Source organism: Macaca nemestrina, chromosome 7 (genome assembly GCF_043159975.1).
Source record: "Macaca nemestrina isolate mMacNem1 chromosome 7, mMacNem.hap1, whole genome shotgun sequence".
Taxonomy (NCBI): domain Eukaryota; kingdom Metazoa; phylum Chordata; class Mammalia; order Primates; family Cercopithecidae; genus Macaca; species Macaca nemestrina.
Genome location: NC_092131.1, coordinates 102,415,064 through 102,439,692, shown reverse-complemented (window position 1 = coordinate 102,439,692; position 24,629 = coordinate 102,415,064). Strand labels below are relative to the sequence as shown.

The 24,629-nt window shown below is 50.4% G+C and overlaps 2 protein-coding genes and 1 non-coding gene across 7 annotated transcripts in view; 2 read left to right on the top strand and 1 right to left on the bottom strand.

Annotated features, from left to right (window-relative positions):
- Positions 1 to 5,871, top strand: part of LOC105488333 (FA complementation group I) — an 80,151-nt gene extending 74,280 nt beyond the window's left edge. For all 5 annotated transcript variants that reach the window (XM_011752281.3, XM_011752279.3, XM_071100711.1 and 2 more), the window contains 4 exons: positions 2,223 to 2,291; positions 3,998 to 4,093; positions 4,657 to 4,764; positions 5,785 to 5,871. In XM_011752281.3, the coding sequence (XP_011750583.2) occupies positions 2,223 to 2,291; positions 3,998 to 4,093; positions 4,657 to 4,764; positions 5,785 to 5,847 (336 nt within the window). In that variant the 3' untranslated portion in view covers positions 5,848 to 5,871. The remainder of the gene's footprint in view (positions 1 to 2,222; positions 2,292 to 3,997; positions 4,094 to 4,656; positions 4,765 to 5,784) is intronic.
- On the bottom strand, positions 5,700 to 23,548 carry LOC105488334 (DNA polymerase gamma, catalytic subunit). The gene is made up of 22 exons (XM_011752282.3): positions 22,173 to 23,548; positions 19,184 to 19,376; positions 18,047 to 18,214; positions 17,782 to 17,928; positions 17,553 to 17,632; positions 16,255 to 16,437; positions 16,000 to 16,151; positions 15,699 to 15,825; positions 14,539 to 14,775; positions 13,454 to 13,574; positions 13,160 to 13,246; positions 12,744 to 12,851; positions 12,124 to 12,284; positions 11,349 to 11,402; positions 11,127 to 11,244; positions 10,490 to 10,625; positions 10,127 to 10,373; positions 8,598 to 8,720; positions 8,301 to 8,469; positions 7,904 to 8,112; positions 6,754 to 6,914; positions 5,700 to 6,212 (listed from the first exon to the last, which is right to left on the bottom strand). The coding sequence occupies exons 1-22, from the start codon at positions 22,799 to 22,801 to the stop codon at positions 6,136 to 6,138; spliced, it is 3,687 nt and encodes a 1,228-aa protein (XP_011750584.1). The 5' UTR covers positions 22,802 to 23,548; the 3' UTR covers positions 5,700 to 6,135.
- A 579-nt stretch (positions 23,549 to 24,127) lies between these two features.
- TRNAR-UCG (transfer RNA arginine (anticodon UCG)) lies at positions 24,128 to 24,200 on the top strand. The gene has a single exon. It is a non-coding gene; the product is annotated as a tRNA-Arg (tRNA).
- Positions 24,201 to 24,629: the final 429 nt, after the last annotated feature.

The following is a 24,629-nucleotide window of genomic DNA, read 5'->3' as shown; positions in this document are numbered from 1 at the left end:
TTAAAAAATAACAAATGTTACTACTATTTGGCAGAATAATGTTCCATAGAGTACAATCTGGGAAATACTGCTGTTAGATCCTATTTACTACCCTTGTTGTGATTCAAAAGTCACATTGTCTAATCATTTTATTTGGCCGGGCGCGGTGGCTCACGCCTGTAATCCCAGCACTTTGGAAGGCCGAGGCGGGCGGATCACAAGGTCAGGAGATCGAGACCATGGTGAAACCCCGTCTCTACTAAAAATAGAAAAAAATTAGCCGGGCGCAGTGGCGGGCGCCTGTAGTCCCAGCTACTCGGGAGGCTGAGGCCGGAGAATGGCGTGAACCCGGGAGGCGGAGCTTGCAGTGAGCCGAGATTGCACCACTGCACTCCAGCCTGGGTGACAGAGCGAGACTCCGTCTCAAAAAAAAAAAAAAAAAAAAAAAAAAAAAAATACAAAAATTAGCTGGGCATGGTGGCAGGCACCTGTAATCCCAGCTACTCGGGAGGCTGAGGCAGAATTACTTGAACGCAGGAGGTGGAGGTTGCAGTGAGAAAAGAACATGCCACTGCACTCTAGCCTGGGCAACAGAGCATGACTCTGTCTCAAAAAAAAAAAAAAAGAAAGAAAGCGGGGCGTGGTAGTACGTGCCTGTAATCCCAGCTACTCAGGAAGCTGAGGCAGGAGAATCGCTTGAACCTGGGAGGCAGAGGTTGCAGTGAGCCAAGATCACACCATTGTACTCCAGCCTGGGCGACAGGGTGAAACTCCATCTCAAAAAAAAAAAAAAGATGCTTCTCTTCTGGCTCTAATTTTAGTCCTGCCTGGATCAGTTGCAATGGGCAGGGAACAGGGTTGATCTAAGGAGTTGAACAGGGTCCCATCTTGGACACAACCTCTGGGAAGATGTTTCACTTCCCACTTGGTCAGTGAGGTCGATCTGTGACTGCTTCCTTGCCCCCGACTTAATAGGGCTTCACCCTCTACCATCCTCTACCCTGCCTTCCAGGGCCAAAAACAGATTCCTACATACCAGCTCCTCTGGAATGTCTACAGTTCATTTTCCAGAACATGACGTGGAACAAACCTGTTTCTCTCATGGCTCCAGTTGCAGAGCTTCTCTTATTTTCAGGTCTGTTTCTTTAATTCTCTTGTCCTCGTGGAGCCTGGTATATTCCCTTCCTAAGAAGGTTTAGAACTCCCCTTGAGGTAAAAAGCGTCCTACATTTCCGTACCTTACATTTGGGTAGGTTTTTCTCCCGTCTCTCCTGACTCAAGTCTTGATATTATCAGAATCCTATACCTTTTGGTTCCTTTTATTAGTTCTTCATCCCTCTCCAGGAGCTCTTTATTACCCAATAATTTACAACACAGGGAAGTGTTCTGTGACCCTTTAAACCCTTCTTGAGCATGATAACCCATTGCACATAAAATGTATCTAGTTTTGGCTTAGCTGAGTAACTAAAATAAAATATATCTGGTGATTGCTTGTAAGTGGGAAGACTGCAGGGCCCTGCAGCAGCCTCCTCAGCTTCCTCTCCTTTATGGAATCCTTTTAGTCCACTGGCTAAAATAGAAATAGAAATGCCTATTCCTGCTACCACCTTGACAGTCCCCATTTTAACCACTCTTTAGTACTTCACCAGCCCCTTGACTGACCCAGTGCAGTAATAGTCCCACCTTCAACTTCCACGTGCCAGCTCTAAGAACAACAGATTGTAAACCTCCCAACAATTAAAAAAGAAAAATATCTGAGGATTACAAAGCATCACATTTTTTCCCTATCTTCTAACATCTGTCACACAGATAATCCTATTCCAGACTTGGCCTTCATACCCTGTGTAATTACCTTCTAAGAAAATTGCCACTAGTTGGTGGGCGTGGTGGCTCAGGCCTGTAATCCCAGCACTTTGGGAGGCTGAGGTGGGCAGATCACGTGAGGCCAGGAGTTCGAAACCAGCCTGGCCAACATGGCGAAACCCCGTCTCTACTAAAAATACAAAAATTAGCTGAGTGTGGTGGCGCGTGCCTGTAGTCCCAGCTACTCGGGAAGCTGGGGCACAAGAATCGCTTAACTTGGGAGGCGGAGGTTACAGTGAGTCAACATCGCACCACTGCACACCAGCCTGGATGACAGCAAGACTCCATCTCAAAAAGAAAAAAAAAAAAAAATCACCACTAGCATGCTAGCTCTACAGAAAAATCATCAGGAATAAGAGAATGTGTTTCTGTTTCTTTAGAATAAGAGTAAGAGCCTGAACTATACGGGAGAGAAAAAGGAGAAACTTGCCACTGTTGCCACCGCCATGGTAAGCTGCTGACACTGACCATTAAAATATGGTTGTTAGTGAACCCTGAAAACATTAAGCGAAAGAAGCCAGTAACAAAAAGACCACATGTTGTATGATTCTATTTTCATGAAATGCCCAGAATAAATAAATCTAAAAAGGCAAACTAGATTAGTAGTAGCTGGAGATGGGGAAACTGGGGTGACAGCTAAAAAGGGTATGGAATCTCTTTTGGGGGTGATGAAAATGTTTTAGAATTGACTGGTGATGGTTGCACAACTCTGAAAGTACTGAAAAGTACATTGTGAGTGAATTGTATGGCATATAGCTCTACAAAGCTGTTACCAAAAAGTGTGTGTATGTGTGTGTATTATATACATGACTGCTTCTCAAATCAGGGATTTTATGATCAGATGGAGCATCTTATTTTTCCTCTGAACCAAAAACATTTTATTCAGGAAGCATCAGAAAACCTTGAGTTGAAATAGAAATAGTAAAATAACTTGTGATACTCAATTGGGAGAAATTATTTTTAGGTAAAGTTGGTGAATGCAAAAGGTGCTCCCTAAAAGATGTGTAAGAGTCAGTGGGGGTACAGGAAAGGAGGCACTTAGTACATTGCTGGCAAAGGTGAAAATTAGTACAGCCTCTCCAGAGGCTTAGCAATGACTACTGAATCTCAGAAGATAAACATACATTCTGATGTAACAGTTTCACTTTTAGGATATACAGGCCTGTGTACAGGATGGTCCTCACAACATTATTCATAAAAGTAAAATATTAGAAACAAAGATATCCATTAATAGAGGACTGGCTAAATAGGTTATAGTATATTTATGCTGGAGAGATATGAAAAAATAAACATCTAAATGTTCGGCTCTCTGGATTTAGCTCCAAGATAATGTTAAAAAAAAAATGTGGGCCGGGTGCGGTGGCTCAAGCCTGTAATCCCAGCACTTTGGGAGGCCGAGACGGGCGGATCACGAGCTCAGGAGATCAAGACCATCCTGGCTAACACGGTGAAACCCCGTCTCTACTAAAAAATACAAAAAACTAGCCGGGCGAGGTGGCGGCGCCTGTAGTCCCAGCTACTTGGGAGGCTGAGGCAGGAGAATGGCGTGAACCCGGGAGGCGGAGCTTGCAGTGAGCTGAGATCCGGCCACTGCACTCCAGCCTGGGCGACAGTGTGAGACTCCATCTCAAAAAAATAAAAATAGTGTACAGTATCCTCATGGGTTAAAAAAATATATAAATATATATATACACACAGACACACACAGATATACATATACACACACAAAAAAATGTATAAGGACCTACAAATTACAATTCAAGTTAGGGGGAAAGATATATAATCCCAGCAGTGAAAACTCGTATCCAAACCAGAACAAGGAAATAGAGCTAGGGTCAGAATAGGCTTAAGAATTTCAAGTTAGAAAAGCAACTAAATTTCTGCAAATGATCCTGCTCTCCTCAGCCAGTCTCTAGATAACAACAAATACTGGAATTTTAAATGGAGAGATCAGTGCAATTATCTCTACTGGCATTTGGGTCCTTCCAGATTGAACTGTTAAAAATTTTAGATTACTGGTATATAAGTAAAACTGCATTTGATTGGAAAACAGACTTTTCCCCCAAAGCCATACACAGTTTTTTAAGTGACAGCTTCAGAGGAAAACTTCAAAAACTGTTCAACCTGAAATTTGTCTTATGTTCTTTGCCCTTAGGCCAGAGTTCTTCGGGAAACCAAGCCAATCCCTAACCTCATCTTTGCCATTGAACAGTATGAAAAATTTCTCATCCACCTTTCTAAGAGGTCCAAGGTAAACATTCTCTTATTATGTCCTTCCATTCCCATTTACCTTCTTGACAGATCTAGCAAACTAAAGCAGCACAACTACAATGGAGGAAAAAAGACTCTAGGCCATTTGTGTGTTTGCCATCCCCCCGCAACCCCGCCCTTTTTTTTTTGAGATGGTGTCTCATTCTGTCACCCAGGCTGGAGTGCAGGTTCAAGTGATCTTTCGGCCTTAGCCTCCAGAGTAGCTGGGACTACAGACATATGCCACCACACCTACTAATTTTCCGGGTTTGTTTTTGTAGAGATGGGGTCTGTATTGCCCAGGCTGGTCTCAAACTCCTGGCCTGAAGTGATCCTCCCACCTCAGCCTCCCAAAGTGCTGGGATTACAGGCATGAGCCACCACACTCAGCCTCTTTGCTGTTCCTGATCTGGTCTGAACCCCAGCATACAGAAGGAAGTGTGGGTGTGTGCTTTCTTTAGGTAGAAATGGAAAGGTTTCTCAGAGGTGCACTAAAAATAGCTTAAGCTGTTCTGGCAGGACCTATGAGTAGGGAGATGTCCCATGCTTACAATCCTGTCACAGGTGAACCTGATGCAGCACATGAAGCTCAGCACCTCACGAGACTTCAAGATCAAAGGAAACATCCTAGACATGGTTCTTCGAGAGGATGGCGAAGACGAAAATGAAGAGGTCAGTGCTGGCTTCTTGCTGGAGCCCAGCGAATCCCAGCCACTCTTCCTAGCTGGTTAGCAGCCTATCTGGGAGCAGTCACAGATTAGTGGAAGGGCAACAGACTGGGAAAGGGCTAAAAGGTGATCTGGCAAAGATGAGAGTCAAGGACTCTCAGAAGGGCTGTAAACTTTGGACCAATGAAGTTGCCCCAACTTGCATACATTTTTGGTAAACACTTCCAGGAAACAGGTGGTAACAAAACAGTGTCCTGCTGTGGGTCCTCTTCCTGTTATCCTTTAAACTACTGGATGATGACCAGCTATAGCAGTCTGGCTCAGAAACTAGTTTACTTCTCAAGTCATGCCCTCATTCAAAGGCCACTCATTAGTTTGGGTTAAGGCTTCTTTCTTCAATTCATGCCAGTGTCTTATCCTTTTCCCTTGTGGTTTGTTCCTCTCTTTTTACTCTTACCAGTGACAGTGCCACATCCCCATCCCTGCATCATCTTTGAAACAGAACCAAATGTTTCCTTAGTTCTAGCACCTAAAATTTTCACCTTAGGATCATCTGATACGTAGCAAATTAGTAGGCCACTCCCATTTCAAAATTGGAAGTTTACATACAAATGCCCTGGATTTCTGACTTCTCAAGAATTTTGAACATGCATTCTTCAGATGATCACACTCCAGGGTGTAATGTACCTGGCCCCATCCATTCCCTTTACCCACTTGGCAGCTGCACTCGGGAGAGTCATGTAGCATTTTGATGCCAATAGCTTCTTCTCTATCAATCATTTTGTCCCATGAGTTTCCTCAGTATAGCAAAAGTCCTAAGAGAAGGAGGTGGCACTGCCTTACTCTACACTTTGGAGGACTCCTTCCTCTTCAACATAATTACCTCCTGTGAGTGGGAAAGGGGGGAAAGCATGAGTAACACAGGCTTTGATGAGAAGATAGAGTTTTTTTTTCTTCTTCTTTTTATTTCCACTGCTTTGGAGCAGGTTTATCACGTTAGAGCATTACTTCTTTTCCCTTCTAGGGCACTGCATCAGAGCATGGTGAACAGAACAAAGAACCAGCCAAGAAGAAAAGGAAAAAATAAATGAAATGCCTGAGTTAATGTGAACTTTGGGGCTTCTGCTTCGTTTTTACCCAACAAGCAACAATGCCCCTTGTCCTACAGCCCACACCGATGGCATCTTAGTTCTGAACCCACTGAATTCAACTGCACCTTCAGTTAGAAGGAATCTTCTTGGCAGGTCCTGCTACTGAAAAATGGCTGGCCTTAGGCAAGCCCTTTTGCAAAAAGCACAGCTGAAAGCCTGAGTTTGGGAGCCTGCACCGCCCCGACGAAGCTCCATGGGAGCAAATACAGAGCCTCCAGGCAGTGCTATGGTCCAGGCTGGCTTCGTTTTTCCAAGGAGCCTTTGGTGAGTTCAATTATCTGGTAAATATCCAGCGCTTCACCTGAAAAATAGTGCAAATTGGTTAGGATGCCACCTCAATAACTGTAACTGAGAGCTCAGAAGTGAGCAAAGGAGCTTAATGCTGAGGTCAAAAAGGAGAGTGAAAGGTTGAGAACAATTGTCACGAATGGTAATGTTACATGTTAGGAGGGTCTATTTTCTTTTTATATAAAATAAGTCTGTCTTAGATACATTTTAAATAGAAAATAAGCTTTCTGATTTGTTTGGTATTTAAAGCACAGTTTGTTTTTCTGTCATTTAAGAATGCACTCTCTAGAATAAATCCTCTTTAAACATTTCTGCTGTGGTTGAAGTAGGGGACAGGTACAGGTAGAATATTTGAAGCTCTGCTGTCTTCATTTTTGAAACATCATGTCACATTCACTGTGGATACAGGGCACCTTCTAAACTGAAATTAGCCTAGAATATAGCATGAATCAAGAGGGTGATCTCTGGGACCCCAAGCTTCCTGTTCTCCAAAACCCACTTGCTAGTCCACCTCAGATCCTATTTGTAACGAGGAACAAATGCGTTGTGCTCACCCTGGGGAATCCCGTATCTCCTTTCCATCCCAGTTGGGTTGGAAGGGGTTTTACAATCCATGGTCACTTCCTTCCTGAGGCACCGGTCAATATCAACTGCACTGAAAAAGGCGACTGACTGGGGCAAGTCATTCAGACCCAGCTTGTAGGCAAACATGCACCTGAAAGAGACCCAATCTCCCCTCACAGTCATGCCCCTCCTGTGAACACAGACGCATCACTCCTGGAACAATGACCCCGCACCCCTCAGAGCAGGGCTTCCCCTGGTCCAACACCCCATCTGTTCACTTAGCTAAGTCAAGAAAGGTGAAGGTCCACCACTGTCTTCCATCCAGCAGCCTAACCTCCCACTGAGATGCTGAAATGCAATTATGGACTCAACACACTGGTTTTTTTTTTTTCCAGTTTGGTACATTTTATTAATATACGAAATCACTTCCAATTGGGCCAGAGTTTGAAGCATAAATGAGGACTTTTAGCTTTGTTAAGCATAACCCCCCGGAGATGATTAAGAGGGCAACGGGAACAATGTTGAATATTGTAAACGTCTCTTATTTACCCAATAATCAGGATAGATCATGGTTCCCAAACTGGTTCTGAGTGGCAGATCAACATGGAACAGTAATATCATTTAATTCATCCATAAGAACTAGGAATTTTACTACAAGAAAATACAACTCAATATATAAAATATGTAAGATATTTTAAAAAATCACATTTGAGTGTCCCCATTAACAATGTTTTCTGTTAGCAGTCAAGTAACAAACTTTTGACACTTAAGAAAGGAAACATTTATGGGAGAAAGAAAAACGTCTCAATTTTCTATGAAATGAGAAAAGGCTTCTGTCATTTGATTTTCAAAATAGAAAAGTGTGAGTACCACCCTTTGGAATAATTCCCCTAACCTCACAGCTTCCTCAATGATCAGTCTTGGTATTTGACATTTTCAAACCCAAGAACTCTTTTTTTAAAAATTCAGGCTAGTCTTTTTAGGACTTCTATAACTTTTTAAAAATTAGAAATAAGAAGATGAAACATTCACTTCTAGGGGGATGAAAACTCAAAACTGCCCAGTCTGGCCCAAGAAGCGCTCACCCAAAGCCCCACATAGGAGCACATGGCCAGGCTAGAGGCCATGGGCCCCGCATACCTGGTCAAGAGGTTGGTGATCTGCAGGGCCAGGGCAGCACGGTAGCGGTCCTCCTCCCGCACCAGGTAGCGAACTTCGTCATGGATGCTGATGCAGAAGCGCCCATCTATGGCAAACTCTTCAAACAGCCACTTCATGGCCACAAGCATGAGGTGTAAGTAGTCAACAGCAGAGCTCTGTACCACCCAATTCACACGGCTGGTCATAAACTGGGGAGGGAAGGTGGGCACAGGTGAGAGGGGCTATGCTACATACCAATTAACTCTAGGGTAGAAGCCCCAAGAGAAGCTTCACTCTGGCCCTACCTACGAACATCGGTAAGGTCCACAGGGAGCCTGTGCCCTGCCCTGCCCTCCCCGGGGGCCCCTCTACCTATGCTCCAAAGGTAGCAAGATACCTCTCCCTGGACAGCCGAGGGCTCCAGGGCTCGGCTGATGCGGCAGCCCAGCACCGGGGTACGTGGTATGTCAGACGTAGCAATGCTCTCAAGCTTATTGAACATTTCTGACTCTGTGCCCCCCTTCCATGCCCGTTCAGCAATCACCTCCCACTTCTTCCAGTGTGACCTAAGGGACCAGAAACAGAGGGCAGACTCTGTCTTTCAGCATCTCAAAGCTGAAAAACAAAGCATCCAAGCTCTTCTGGGGCAAGCCCAGACCCCTCCCTCCATCCTTAACACAAAGAAGGTTCTTACTTCCTTGCAGCTTCTCTCTGGACCTTGCGCAGATCCTGCAGGGAAATCCAGCCACCCTCAGTCCTGTCCACTGGGAGGTGCAACTCCCTCACCAGCCACTCGCCCTCATCCGACAGCCGATACCTGGGGGCAGCGTTATCACCATCATTCCACAGGAGTGCTTCCTGTGTCACACCTAGTGCCTTGGCGTGGAATGTTCACATCACTTCAACTTTCAAAAACACTGGCATCATGCCAGTCCCCTAAAGGCTTTTATTCAGAGGAAGAAACAGGCTCAGAGAGGCTAAGTGCCTTGCCTAGGATCACGGAGCTAGAAAGAGATGCAGCCCAGGCTTTTGTAGCTCCAAAGCCTGGGACACCCCATGGTAGCCCAATAAAGGACAAAGACTCCAGCACACAAACAACCACTATTCCTACTGTCCTGTTTCTTTAGACACTGAATTGCCCAATGACCAACACGGGCCTTATATTCAGGAGGCAGCAAGGACCATCACTCTGGATTTGGGGGGATGGGGTAAGAATACGCTACCCTGAAGGGGAGGGGGCATTTGTTGAAGCAGAAAACACAACAGCCGGGCCTGGCTTACCCTTCTCAACTGCCACAACCCTAGACAACTCAGCTTCCATCTAACCTGCAGATTTCACAAGGCTTGTTGCCTGAAGGCTCCAGAGACCTGTCACTCACTTGTATAAACGGCTTCCCTACCACCTGCGCCCGCAGTCCAAACTCCTGTGACACTTTCGAAGGTGTCCACAACTAAAGCCCCACCACCTTTCTTGCCTCTACCAGCACACGCTGCTCACGGTATGAGCCTTAGCCAACCTCACTTTATCCACTGGATGATACTCAGCTCCCCTTTCCTGCATTTACAGTCATCAACCACTATATCATTTATCACATACTTAACTTTTAGTTGTTCATAAGAAAGTTTCCACAATGAGCCAGCTAATTAAATGTGGACAGTGTATTGTACCTCAGGAAGTTGTACCTCTCTTCCCTCACACTTTTGGAACCCTCCAGAGTCTGCTAAGGCCCTGAGCACACAGTATGCAGTACTATGAAAGGAAACAAATTGGAGAGCTAGGCTAAGTAACCTGGAGGCCTGGTAATGCTTTCTCCTGTATCAACATCAGCCTACATGCTCCAGTTTGCCACAGCGCCCTCCTGTCAACTCCTGTCTTCCACCCACTCCATTTGCTTTCATTCCCTGTAGGCATCTGAGTTTGCAACCCCTGTATTGTTGATTATGCGGCATAATCAGAATTGTCAAGAGGCTACCACTTGGTGACAGTAAACCAAAAGTATAGCTTTACTCCCATGAGGAAAAACTGTTTAAGGCTGACCATAAAGCAAGCAAATATCACAACAGGACAAATCATCCTGGAACTAGGTTACACAGTTGTGGAAGGAGAGGGGCTAGGTGAGGGTTCAAGTAATGGGCACGAGATAGAACAGATGGGAATACTAAAGGACAGTAAAGCAGGCCTCAGGTCCTGGGTGTTAAAGTGGATGGGAGAGGGACCCTCACCAGCGGAGGCCCTTGGTGACGGCGTACATCTGCTGGGCCTTCTCAGCTGCCTCCTGCTGCGTGAGCCGGTGGTTAAACTGCATTAGTAAGCGCTCAGCAAAGGGCTGCCCAGCCCCATAGATGCGGCCGTAGTTGAAGACTTTGGCATGCTCACGGCTGATGCCCACGGTAGTGGCTGTCTTACTGTGTAGATCAGTGCCCCTGCTCTTCCTGCCCTGCAGTGTCATCCATCCAAAGGCTGTGCAGCCTGGAAGATAAGCAGGAGTGAGAAAAGAAACTCAGGAACATTCTGCCCAATGTTCATCAGAACTGTCAATATGCTACCTGAGGGGCTGGGCTGCCCCAACCCCGGCTCCTGCTCACCATGCATGCCGGCAAAGTGGGCGTCTCCAAGCACAGCTGCAATCCACAGCTCTTGAGAGTCCACATCAGCACCCACAAGGGTGTAGCCAGGTGGGGCCTGCACCATGGCTTTCAACTCACTGCCTACTCGGTCAGGCTGTGGGAAGAGTGAGATACCCAAATGAGACTCCTCCTACCCTATTCCTGGAGCCAGAGTTGACTGAGAGCCTTTCCTAAGGGAATGGCTTTAGAGAATGCCAGACAGCACTGGTGAAACTCCACAGTTCTATAGACAGCCACCTATCAGCAATTGGGGTGACAGGTAAAGAATCTACTCTATGCCTAGCGCTATGCCAGACCCCTCACCTACATGGTCCCATCTAAATTCCATGAGAGCTGTAGCTATTACGCCTGTCATTGGCCAGGAGCAGGTGCCCAAAACACATTTACTGAAGGAGTGGACAGGAATCATGAAGCCAGATTTTCCTGTCTTCCATCCACTCCAAGATCTGGGTCAGGCAGTGAACTAGAGTCCTGCCTGACCCAGATCACAGGATCCTTTTCATGCTCCTCGCTAAATACCTAAAGGCCCTCAGAGCTGAGTTTCTACAGACCTGGGAGAGGAAGAGCAGGGGCCAGAGGTGCAGATGACACATACCCGGGCATTGCTGGCAGTGAGCCACGTGGGCTCCACAGCCCGGCGAGTGATGGTGCCGGCAGTCACCACTTGGGGCAGGATGGCCCCATAGAGGCCTTCCTCATCATAGTCGGGGTGCCTGGTGGGGTGCAGGGGAAGGAAATGGGTCTTAGTTGCTTTGGCCCTAGGACCTACCACCTCACCTCAGTTCTCCTATCCCTACAACCACTCAGCAGACCATACCTGATCACAGCACGGGGCAGAGCTGACCTGGGCAGCCACACCACCATCTGGGAGCTGTGGGGACAAAGTGAGGCTCAGCACAGCCATGGGAAGCAGAATCTATCCCGCATCCCACCATGGCCCTCACCTGCCCACCTCCTGGACTGCTATACTCCTACCCAGCCTCACTAACTGGACTCAACGTGAGCCCTGGCTCAGCCAAGGCCTGGGGCCCTGTGATACACCAGTCAAGAGCATAAGCCATCTGGGAACCGGCCAGACCTCTGAGTGAGCTCCTCCTCCTCTCTGGGGGGCATCCATGAGGCACTCCTTCCACCACTACCTCTTCCTACACACAGGCAGACTTCATCATCCCAAAACCCACTCTGCTCACCAGAGAGTGCTGGTGGCCACAATCACCTTGGAAATGGCCTTCAAGATGAATACATTTGCCATTCCAGACTACAAGACCCAGCTCCCAGCCCCCAACAGGGCTTATAGGCCACCAGCTCTCCATGGTCCTCAGCCATATCCCATGGCTCCGGCAGTTACACCAAGAGGTTCTGTTGGGAGCTACGAAGGGCTCTCATGGTCCTACAGCACCATTCTTTTTACGTTAACAGGGAAACTGAAGCTAGAGGGGAGACTTGCCCAAGGTCCATGGCACCAGGACCAAAAGTAGCTAGGCCTCTGGACCACAGCTAGGCTGGCCCTCTGGGAATCCAAGGTTAGTCAGAGGTCCCTGGGTGGGACGAGGGGGGAAAGGCGTCCCAGGACTCCTCCCATGGTGGCCCACCTGATACGTTTATGGGCGTTCCTCCAGAAAGAAATCATTTTGTTGATTTCCAGAGCACGGGGCCCACTGGCACCTCCTGGGCCAGCCTGCAGGGTGCCATCCTCCATCTTGGGCAGGAAGTCCTTGGCAAAGGGGCTTCCCACATTACAGCTATTACCATCCTGGACAGAGCAAAGGAAGCAGGGGCTGGAGGCAGGTGGCAGACCCCTGGGTGGGGAACCAATGTGAGCACCTGCACTTCTCCCAACACTGAGCTCAGAACCTCAGCAGTCTGAGGCAAATCCCTGATTGCATCACACGCGCACACACACACACAAACGTGCGCGCGCACACATGCGCACACACACGCCCCCAGGACACACAGACACAAGCAAACCTGGCTCCCCACATAGTGACAAATCGGCAGAATCTATCACTTACCAGATGTACCCCCTGCCACCCAACTTTCATTAGAAAAACAAAAGCCGAGACATGACAGTATGTGCCTGAAATCACACTCTGTCCCACTACTAGTCATTCCCACAAAAAGGACAGTCTCAGGTGTGTCACTCTGAAGGCCTGCTGTGGGCCTTGAGCAGAGTGAGGACACACCACAGGACAGGCCATGACCCAGGACACACCTTGTGAGGCAGCTTGAAAAACCAGCAGCCAGGGATGTCCACATCGTTGTAAGGTCCGTTGCCATGGTGATAGTTGGGCTGGCTGTCCTTGGGGCCGCCAGGGGCAGTCTGTGGGGGCCACACACCTAGATCAGGCCCTGCTCCAGCACCTGCATTCAGCAAGGGCCAGGGGGTAGGGAGTGGGAAAAGGGCCTGAAACTGTCGTCATCGGCTGGGAAATGACAAGATGGCCATGAGGTCTCACTCAGGCTTTCTCCTTGTCCTCCAACATGTGTGGGGCCTCCCAGGGACAGGGTGGCATCTCCAACCCCCCCTAAGACCTAGGGAACTCTGGCTGGGAAGAACTACATGGGCAAGAGGAAGCCCTTTCCACCCAGCACCCACCCAGAGAACCCCTGAGCAGGCACACTGCTCACCAGAGCTAGCGGTTGACCTGGCACTGCAGCTCGCAAGTTCTCCATCTTGGCCTCAGCCTCCACTTCTAAGTAATCCAGTTCTTCTACCTGGAGTGGTCCAAGGACCAAGAGAGTGAAGCAGGGGACTGGGTAGGTCCCAATCCACCAGCCCCTCCCTGCATGGTACTCAGACACCGCAGGTCAGTCTGGGGTGAGCCACCAGTGCCAGCCTCCCACCCAAAAAGGCTGCTCCTTCCCTGGGTGGAATACAGAGACCTCCCCTCCCCAAAGCTCAGGTTCAGAGCCTGCCCTCACCGTTTGCCATATGGCACTATTGTCAGTGAGCAGGAACTCCTCAGCCAGGCCGGCCTCCTGAGGCGTTAGCTGCTGCTTCCCCTGTTCGAGACAGTGCTTCCTGTACAGGGACTCGATGGCTCTGGGCAGAGAACAGCAGCAGCAGCCTCTGATTACCATATGCCCACTGTGGGCCAGGCAGCTTGCTGGTGCCTTCCACAATTCTCTGTTTAGTCCTCAGAATCAGCTCTGAGGCAGAACCAGACAGCACTTTCCCCAGGTTTTAGACAGGATTTGACAAACTAAAAATGACAGCACCCTGGCAGCAGGCTGGGGTTCGAGGCCTTGTCTCACTCAAATCCAAGTTCCTCTTACACTACAGAACTGCCGCCTCCAGAAGTTCTGAGCGCACAGCAAGAGGACAGGACCCAGGGCCCAGCTGCAGGCTGGCTCCTGCCAGCTCACCTACCACTGGGCTCAAAGGAACAAGGCCAGTCTTACCCCTTTTGTCCCAAGGCCCTGCAAGAGACTCAGGCTGCCCTGAAAAGCCAGGACTCTTAATTCTGGGCCACTGTAAGTTTCTCCCCAACACCTGCTTGTCTAAAGCTCAGGTTCTGTGATCTTAAACAAGTCAACCGAGCCTTTGTCAACTACAACATGGGGATAATCATTCTAGCTCATGGGGCTCCTTGGGGAACAAATGAGGGAAGCACTGCTTGGCCCATAATTATCACTCGAATTACATATACATTTTTTAAAAAGCCCATCTCCCTGCTACTTGTAACAGCCCTCTGCATGTTCCTGTGAAGGCAGCTGTGCTGCCAGGCCCAAGAGGAAGGCCTTTAGTCCTCCCCACTCTGAACATCTCAACGTACTCCCTCCCAAGGCCTCTGAGATCCAGAGGGTAAGGGTAGCCATGGAAAAAAAAACCACGAACCCAGACGCCTTTTTGTGTGTGTTTTTTTTTTAAATTTTTTCCTTTTTTGTTTTCCCTTCTTCTGAACCCAGACTCTTAAACCCAAACTCTTTCCACTAGCCTGAGCTGACCAGCCAGGGGAAGGGGTTCCTAGGCTCCAGCCCCTTCCTCCCCTGGGCCTGAGCCTTACCTGTAGGGGCAGACCACCCCAGCTGATTCCAGGGTGGTACCTGTCGGGAGCTTGGCCAGGTTGTCCCGCCGCCCAGGCACCAGGTAGCCCCAGCCATGACGCTCTGAGTAGTGCAGAGGGAAGCCATCCCAGGTCAGTGCCATGAGTTTAGGTGTGACCCGCATCTGCAGGCTGAGAAGGCTGGGGCCTGGGGTCCATGCAGGGTCGTCTAGCCGGGGACAGAGCTTCCGGTACCATCTACGTCCCACCAGGAAGACAGCAGTGTCACAATGGTAAGGGCAGTTGTTGGGGGGAAGGTTCTCTCTCCCACAATGTGCCCCACCCACCCTCCAAAGCCCTGGGGCTTTCTGGTGACCCCGGCCTACAGCCACCATCCCCTCCTCTGGGATGCTTTAGCCAGGACCCCCATGGAATCCTCTAGAAGAATATTTCAAAAGCAAAGACACTAAGTCAGTCCCATTGCACTAGTCAGAAGCCAGGACACAAAAGCATACCCTGGCCCAGGGCAGGGCTCCTTCCCAAGCTCCATTTCATTCAGTGTAACTGACCAGAGGAGGGAGCTCATCTGCCCTCCCCACTCCTCTAGAGAAACACCAGTCCTTCTGGGTGCTCTCTTGCAGGCTATTCACCAGAGTTGAGCCCAGGGTGAAGCTAGGAAGGCACTCAGGACACTTGCTCTCAGGGTCATGCAAGTGCAAAGTTGGCACCCTGCTGCTCACCCTGGCTGCCCTTTTTCTCATCTCTGCCACCCTATGAGGCTCAAAGGAAAGGGCACCTTCTCAAGAAAGGCTTCTTGATTTATTTCCCCAGGCAGAGTCAGAACTACCTATGGACACTAGCTGCACTAGCTGGTCTACATGCCTGGCTTCTCCTAGAAAAAAGGAACTACTGGAAAGGAGGAGCTATGTTCCAGTCTGTACACCCAGTGGCTGCCACGGGCCAGTGCACAGCAGGTGCTCAGAACAGTGCTGAATGAGTCCAGTAAGCCAGTCCAGAGTGAGCAAATGAGAACAGGACTGGAAGACAGTGTGAATGAATGGCAGCAGGTCAATAAGTACACATGTGCATGATGCCTCTGTGCCAGAACCCAGACCAGGTCTGTCCTGAGAATGGTGCAAGGGTGGACTCTAGATACACTGCTGGGGGTGGGCTGGGCTCACCCAGGGTGTCCAGGAAGGTGCTGGGGCCGCTTGGGCAGGAGCTCTGTGGTCCCCTTCAGCTTCTGCAAGCAGGCACGGGCCATGACATCTTGTTGAAACTCCTCCTCCTCACTGCGGGGGCCGAGGTCTGTGAGGGTGGGGGAAGACAATCAGGAGCAGGAGAAGGAACTCTCAGTAAGACCTGCTCCCACCCGCTCATCTCCAGAAGGCTGGAGCAACCCTTTCCAAGGACCCCTTCAATCACAGGACCTTCCCAGCAACAACCCCTACCCTACCTCTACCTCCTGCCCATGCTCCCCACCTTCCTGATCCATGGGATCACCAGGGGCCCCAGCCCCCTCGATGGGCAACTTGCTGGCTGTGGCTGGCTCCTTCTTCACCTTCTTAGCTTTCTTCTGCTTAAATTCTTGCAGGTCCCACTCCAGGTCCCAGAGCCAGGGGTCTTCTTTGTACCTACAGAGTCAGTCCACTAGGGCAGGGCTAAGGCTAAGCCAAAGGCTAGGCCACCCACTTGCCAGACCCCTGCCTAGATCCTGCCCACCCAAGATCTGGCTACCTCTCTCCTGAGAGCAGCTGGCAGGCATCGTTGGCCAGGTCCATCAACGACTTCTTCATCTCCCGCTGGAGCTCCTCATAAGTGCCCTGTGCCTCTGCCAGGTAACGCTCCCAGTTCTGGTTGACAGGCAGGTAGGAGACACCCATCTCCAGCATGCCAGCCAGAGTCACTGGGTGGGGACACCTTGGAGGCAAACACCAGGAGTTGCCATAAATGACCACAGGAGGCAAGACTTTGGCCCAATCCCTGAGCTGGTTTAGCAAGCCTCAACCGAGCCACCGACATGGCACAGCTCAAAAGTCAAACAGACAAGGCATTAAATCCCAGCTCACTGTTACTCATCCCTGGGTAAGTAACCCCATCTTTTGGAGTCTCAGTTCTTTCATCTATAAAATGGGAACAATATCATCCCATCCTCAGGGGTAATGTGGGAAATATAGATGGCAAAAGTGAAAATGGCTGCCACACATGGAGTAATGACTGTGTGCCAGGCACTGTGCTAATAATCCCATACATGAAAAACATCATGCCTGAACCTCACAACTTGGGTGGTAAAATACAGTTGACCTTTAAACAACACAGGTCTGGATCGCGCAAGTTCACTTACACACTTATTTTCTTCTGCCTTAGCCACCTGAGACAGCAAGCCCCACCCCCCTCCTCCTCAGCCTACTCAACGTGAAGGACAGAGATCTTTATGATGATCCACTTCCACCTAATGAATGGTAAACACATTTTCTCCTCATGATTTTCTTAATACATTTTCTTTTCTCTCGCTTACTTTAAGAATATAGCATATAATACATATAACATACAAAATATGTATTATGTTATCAGTAAAGCTTCTAGCCAACAGTAAGCTATTAGTAGTTAAGCTTTGGGTCAAAAGTTCTAGCCAAATTTTCTTCCCTTCTTTCTTCTTTCAGTATCTTTGGTACAAATATACCTGAATTTTCAGCTACACAAGGGTCACTTCATAAGACGGACTCATTAATAAACACAAGCATGATGTACATGAAGCCCTTGGTTAAGGAGCTAGTTCAGAGAAGGTGCATAGTAAACCAGCACCATGCACATGAAACACAAGCACAACTCCATGGCCCTCCCCTTCAGGGCCTCTGTAGAAATCCAGAGTCCAGGGCCCAGATGGACACCACTGGACAGAAGGGCTCCGTTCTTTCAGCCTGGAAAAGCTAAGGTCCCCAACCTGAGATAGAACCAGCGCCACCTGATTACAGCAGGCCCGGGTACCAGGAACCCACTGACCCCCAAAGATTCCCACATGGGCTCCCCCTCACCTCTCCAAGAAGAGCGGTAGCTGCTGCTGGAAAACCTCATGGGTGGCCCACACGTCCTGGGCACAGTACTGCATCAGGTCCTGGCACAAGATGACAGGAAGGCGCAAGGTGGGCAGCCATCCCATTACCACCACCAGGTCTCAGGGTCAGGCCTGGCAGTTGTATCTCCCCAAGCGCAGCTAGGGGTGTGTCACAGCCCATCTCCTGAGAGCCCCCTCTAGCACCATACCTGGAAGTTCTCACGAATGTCCTTCATGGTACCCTTCACGAACAGTTCTCGAGGCTCCTTCTCTAAGGGAGGCCCCCCTACATAAAGTCTGTGCACCTCTGCCAGACTGTTGACACTGCTGATGTCCAGCCAGTCCCAGGATGAGATCTGGGGAACCAGAGCAAGGGACACGGCAGATCAGCTTGGCCTCGGGTCAGACGGGCTGGTGAGGGGGGTCCCAAGCACTATGCTACTATGCTCCTGCCCACTGGCAGTGTGCTCTCACCGCTGGGCCTCTTCGGGCTTTCCTCTGGGACTTCTGGCCTTGCTTTGTGGAGCCCTGGACCTTGTGCTTGCCCTGCTTGGCTGCTATCCACAGACTGCGCTGGAAGCTACTTAGCCCTGAGATGGCCATGTGCATGCTCATGGTGTCCAGGAAACGCATGCGGGAACCCTGAGGAGGAGGAGGAGGAAAGGGAAGGGAAGGAGGGAGGCTGCAACTGTGGGGCCAGCCCACCACTGCTTAGTGGTGTGGACCTCCAGCCCCACCTCAGCTCCTCAAACAGCCTCCCCTCCCAGCACACAGCCTCCAGCACAAAATACAGAATCCTCATGTTTGTTCACGCCTGCCCCATCACCTTTAAGGGGCCTGCCTTCCCAAATCCTAGCCACCCTTTAAGATACAGGCCTGGCTCAAACCCAACGTGCAAGTCCTTCCCAGCTTCCAGTAGTAGCTCTGAGCAACGTAGATACAGAGTGGCCAAAACAAAGCCTTCAGGGCTATCTAGTCTGGCCCCAACCCTGCCACTCATAAGCTCTGTGGCCCTGGGCATGTCAACAAGGCTGTCTGAGCCTCAGCACCCTCAGCTATAGGCTAAGGTTGCTCTCCCCCGCCCGACCTGTCTCCTAGGGCTGCTGTGAAGATACAATGAAAAAACACTTCATAAAATTAAGAATTGCCACTACTATACACCAGGCAGAGTACTGAGTGTTTGACATGCAGGCATTGTTCCAACCCTCCTATTAATCCTATGAGATTTATGTTATCTCTGCTTTTTTATAAAAAAAAGGAAACTAAGACTTAGAGATGTTAAGGACCTCATAATAGTCATCAGTGGTTAAGGCAGGAAATGAGCCCAGGCTGTGGCTCAAAACCTTTAAGATCCATGCTAAGCTCTAAAATGCCACAGAGATAAAGGCCATTATTACTTTGTGACAACTTAGGTCCTATACCAGGCTTTCCCGGGGACATAAACAGCTAGGCACAGGGACCAGAGGCACAGCTGGTCAACAGATGGGCCTTGTGGCTTCAGCAAAGGCAATAGAGACACTTGCCAAGCAAGCAGTGCCTTCCCTAACCACTGAGATTCGGGCTCCTGGCCCATCCCATGCCAGAACCTGTAGCTGGCCCCAGGAACCTTACCTGGATCAGGTACTGCTCCCTGATATGAGCTCGGTCAAAGGAAACATTGTGCCCCACCACTAACTGCTCCTGCCAATCTCTCTGGGTGGGGCTGGCACCAGCAGGGACCTCCAGGGGGATGAGGTCAGCCGGCGACAGCTGGCTGGTCCAAGAGTAACGCTCTTCCACCAGCCGCCGGCTGCACCAGGAATACCTGAGGGAGGCGAGAGGCAGGCAGGTTCACCATGGAGACATTAAACTTCCACTCCACAACACCCACTGCACACCTACCACTACATGCCAGATGGCGTATTGGCAGCTGGGGACACAAGTGAGACCAAAGGGTGCTCCTAACTCAGCTACAGGTCAGGTGTAGCAGGGTGGGTGTGTGTGCTGGTGGGCAAGAGCTACAAAAGCTTCTTTAAACTTCTGCACATAAAAATGGAACTACTGGGCTATTAGACCTACACGCAGGTATTATATTACAGTCTGGGCCATCAAGGTGTTTGCTAGACCTAGTGTTCACTAAGTCTACATCTAGCTCTGAGGTTTTATGAACATTATCAACCCCTTGTTGTCTATAGGCACAAACCAGCTACTGTTCAAAGTGCTAGTAAAGGAGATAGACAGTAACAGAACCAAAAGTGGAGTTTTTTTTAATTGAACTGGTAAAAAAAAAAAAAAAAAGACATATACTGCACACATGTACAGGATGAATCATCTCATGGCTGAAAAGATTCTGGTGGACAAAGAACAAATCACACACCTTGGAGAATCTCACCCTCAGTGAGAGACCAGGGAAAGTGCCAGAATGAGAAAATGCATGCGCATGTGATAAGGTGGAGGTGGGAGGATAAGGGATGAGTGCGGCCTGTTGGGGGCCTGACACTAATTCAGTAAAAGGCTGCAGTTTGCTCAAGATCCACAAGGCTAGGTGTAGGGGAATGGCCACTGAGGAAATGCCTGTTGCAAGCCACAGATTGTTCTCAACAGTCAAGGCCCACTCAGCATCAAAGTGAGTGACGAGGCCATGTGTGGACAACACTGCAGAGAAGGAGCTCCTTGCAACCTTTATGGAATGGAAGAGGGAGTATCTGCCTCAACAGATTCAACACATATAAAACTAATTTCTTTCAAAGAGAAAGCAAGAGGGTCCTAGTTTTAAACCTGACAAAATCTAACTCATACTCCAAATGGTGAAAATAAGCCAAGGGACTGAAAGAAATCTCCCCCACCTTTTAATTCAGCATGTCAAAGCCCTTACAACAACACAGACAAAAAGGCTAAAGAATGTCAAATAGTTGAGGCCATGGTGATAACAGGGACTTTGGTTACAATAAAAAGCCACATTGGTGTCAAGATGCAGCTCTGCAGCTGTGCATGAAGCCATCTCATTATACACTAGTGATTAAAAAGAAGAAAGCCAAATTTAAGATGAGTAGGGATCCATGCCATTAATACTAGTTTTACTGTGAATCTCAGATAAATGTTGATAGCCGGAGTGATGTCCCTCTAGCCTGATGGCCAAAGCCCTTACCAACAGCCTTTGGGAAGAAGCTGCCCTGTGGGAGGCTCATAGCTGACGAAGGCTTCTCCTCCCATTGTAAACTGTGGGATGGTCAGGTACCTAATGTTACTCAGTTAAGGAGCAGGGGCATGCCCAGGTTCAAAGTGGACTGCTATTAGGGCACCATGTGGCACCCACCTCCACCCACCAGTCAGACTCCCAGGAGGAAGGCCCCAGCATGAGCCCAGGCCTTAACAATGACTTCTGCCATCAGGCCAATGCCCTGAGTACCACTGGCAAGAATGGAATGAGAATGAGGGCAGAGCGGGAAGGACAGGGAGGGAAAGGAGAGGTAAAAGGAGAGAAAGGAGGAGGAAGAGAAAAGGGGACTTGAGGTAACTTGGCCAAAAATGACCAACAGATCAAAAAACAAATCTTTCTTGTCACTGATTTCCTAATTTTCTTTCAGCCACCAAAGCCTACTTTATCTTTCCAAATGATGGCCGGTATTCCCCTTTACTTTGACCATCAAGTTACATATTCTAAGTAGTGTGATTCTCATTGTAACTGGAATTCAATCAATGCAGAATCATCTAGTTTTGCTCTTTTCAGCCATTAATGCCTACCTTATCTATTTAGCCATGTTTTCACCATTTTCAACTGCATATTTAACATTTCGCAGCTTTCTTTACAAAGATGTAGCTTCCAATAGGAATAAAGAAACTGCCAACTTTTTTGCTGGCCATGCCTGAAAGCATTAAGGTTGTAAATAGTATTTTAATCCTGGAATGAAGAATAAAAAAAGGGGAGAAACAGTACTGCCATCATTGTTTGAAAAAGAAACTTGGGTAGCACTTAGAAAGTTATTTAAAAAGAAAAGAGAGATTGGATATACTTGTTTGGGACCAAAATGCCTGCTTGGAAGGCTGGGGGCAGGAAGCAATGTTTCTCAACTAGGGGTGGTAAACCAGATGCCGCCTCAAGGGGCCATGTGGAAACGTTGGTGGCTGGGACAGTGGGGAGGGGGGTGTTGGTCTGGCGTTTATGGGAAAGGCCAGGGATGCTAATGTCCTATACTGTCTGGGACAGTCCCACAAAAGGGAGCTTTCTACTGCCCAAAATAATTAATAGCTCCCCAAAAAGAAACACTGTTCAAATGACTTTTCAGACTAACTTCTCATGACGCTATTAGGGGAGGGGGTAAAGGCACCAAATCATGGTGATCTTAAGCGGCCTCCCACAGGTCTCATGTACAGCGCTCTACTGTGATTCTCCGCATGGCCTTTACTGCCTGACATTTACTTGGGTATTTGCTTACTGCCTGTGATCTTCCCACCAGAAAGTGAGTCCCACATAAACAGGGGTCTAGTCCTAATTCACCACATCAGTGCTCCCTACGTGAGCACCCAGCACATTAACAGGACCTCAGTAAATGTTCACTGAAACAAACTATTAAGCTGGGCCCCCATGCCTACTTATGTCCCCAACCCTGCCCCTACTTACCAGGCCGAGGGGGATATGGCCACCGCCAATGTGGGGCAAATTCCCTCTGCCAAGCAGACCTCCACGTCGAACACCAGGGCCCGCTCCTCGGGGATGGCCACGGGTACGGCCTCCCCCTCGGGGCCGTACCGGGTCCAGCCCTCCGCCCAGGCCCAACCCGTGGGCTGCGGGGGCAGCTGGGCCTGCAACAGCGAGTTGGCCGCCTCCAGGTAGGGCAGGCTCTGCTTCTGGGCCAGGAGGCGGAAGTGCTGGTCCAGGTTGTCCCCGTAGAGGGGCGGCAGGCGCAGCTCCACGTCGGGCAAGGGCGCTGCTGGCTGCCCCCAGAGCCCGTGCTTCTGCAGGTGTTCGACGCTGCGGCGCACCGCGGCCTCGCCGGGTATCTCCCCTCCTTGCCCGAAGATTTGCTCGTGCAGCCCTTTCGAGAGCATCTGGATGTGCAACGGGTTGTGCCGCAGCTGCCCGCCCTCCGAGGATGGCACTTGCGGCTGCTGCAGCTGCTGCTGCTGCCGCCGCCGCCCGTCGCTGGGGTCGGACGCGGGGACGGAGCTGGAGACCCAGCGCCCCGGAGCTGGAACCGGCCCTGGCACGACGGTGGCGCCGGCCAACTTCCTCCAGAGCAGGCGGCTCATGGTTGGTGCAGGGACCCCCACGCTGGGAGTCAGAACACCTAGCTTTGGACTCCAGCTTGGCTGCTTTTATTGGCTGGAAGACGCGGAGAGAGACACGTCCTGTCTCTGCTCTCCTGTCAGTGAAATGGGTTTGACCATGCCTGCCTTCCACCCCAAATCCTAAAGGAGACAGATGATATAAAGCGTTATTTTACCATATATGTAAAAGCTGTATTCATAGTCACCATTCCTTGAGCATTTACTGCGTCCCCAGCACTGTGCCAGGCGCCTCAGTTGCATTTTCTGTTAAGCCTCAAAACTTGGGAAACGTCAATACCCCTCCTGGGGGAACCGGGGTCCACGCAGCTTCGTCAGTGGACCCACGTGGGGAAGCCGAAGGCAGCGAGTAAGAGAGCAGTATCTGGAGTAGAGCGACGCGGCTTTGAACCCCGCTTCTGGCTCTCTCGAGCTGTGTGACCTTGGGCAACGCTCCTTAGGCCCTGATATCCTATTCTGTAAAATGGGGTTACGGATTCTGCCTGTCACACAGGGCCGCTGTCCGGAGCACACAGGGCGCCTACGTCTTGCGGCCCTGCTCTTGGCAAGCGCTCGGCAAATGGTGGCTGCCATTACCGCGACCGGCGCGGCCCGAGAGCCTAGCGTCGAGAAGTGCCAGAACCCGGATTCGAACCCGTAGGGTGGGCCGCCGTCCCGTGGGACCTCCACCCACACCCGGACCACGGCCCAGCCGGCCGAGGGCGTCCTGCAGCGGGCGTGGGCGGCCACCCCCGTGCGCCCCGCCGCCCGCCTGCGCCCGGCAGAGGCGCCGCGGTGCGCCCTGGGACGAGCCGCCGCCCTGCTCCGGGCCTCGCTCCCCGACTGGAGAGGGAGGGGCCGCGCTGCCGCTCAGCGACCCAGCCTCCCCGCCGCCGAACCCGCCGGAAACCTCGGTCCGCACGGTGCTTCCTGGTCTGCGGTTCTCCCGACCCCAGGCCCACGGCGCGACGTCCCCCTATGCGCGGCCTACGCAGCCTCGGGGTGGCGTGTGGCCTCCACCCGGCCGGTCCGCTTCGCTGGCAGCAGCAACTTCCCGTCTGCACCCGACTAGGTCCCGCTGCTACCCGAGAGGCAAGCGGGAGACTCCCAGCGCGACCAATAGGAGGGCCGCCAATGGTGCGATCCGCCCGCGGGGGGAGAAAGGGGACTTCTGGGTGGGCTCTCCCTGCGGAACACTGCGAACTAAAGGCCAACCTCCCCCTCTCAAGGAGCAGGTGGGTTGGTCCCGAGCTAGCTGGTGGGCGGAGGTAACATTTTTATGAGTTGCTCAAGGAAGAGTAGGAACCAGGTGGCCGCGTGGCCTAATGGATAAGGCGTCTGACTTCGGATCAGAAGATTGCAGGTTCGAGTCCTGCCGCGGTCGAATAATGGTGTGATGACAAACTTTTAGTTTATTCGCCTTCAGGAACGAAGAATTGAGACGATCTGAATGTAGTGGCCGCCGATTCTCACCGCAATTCAAAGATGTGTGGAACGCGAAGATCAGCGGAAGTGACCACTCCCACCCACCACGCCCACAAGTCCCTGCGAGATTGCCCGCCTACCTGTCTCAGCGGAGGCACATTTCTAAAATGTGCCGGGTCTCACACCCCGTCGCAGGTGGAGGAAAGTGGAGAGGGCGGGGCATCCTATACAGAAATCTCAATTTATACTCAGTTGATGGTTTCCAAGAGTTGGGGCTCGCAGCCGCAAGCGAGGCTCTCTCCCTCGCCCATGTCCCTGCCTCCTCGTCTCCTCGTCCTGAGCAATTCTGATGGGTAAAAACGTTGCCTTCCGTTGAACCTGAATGTGC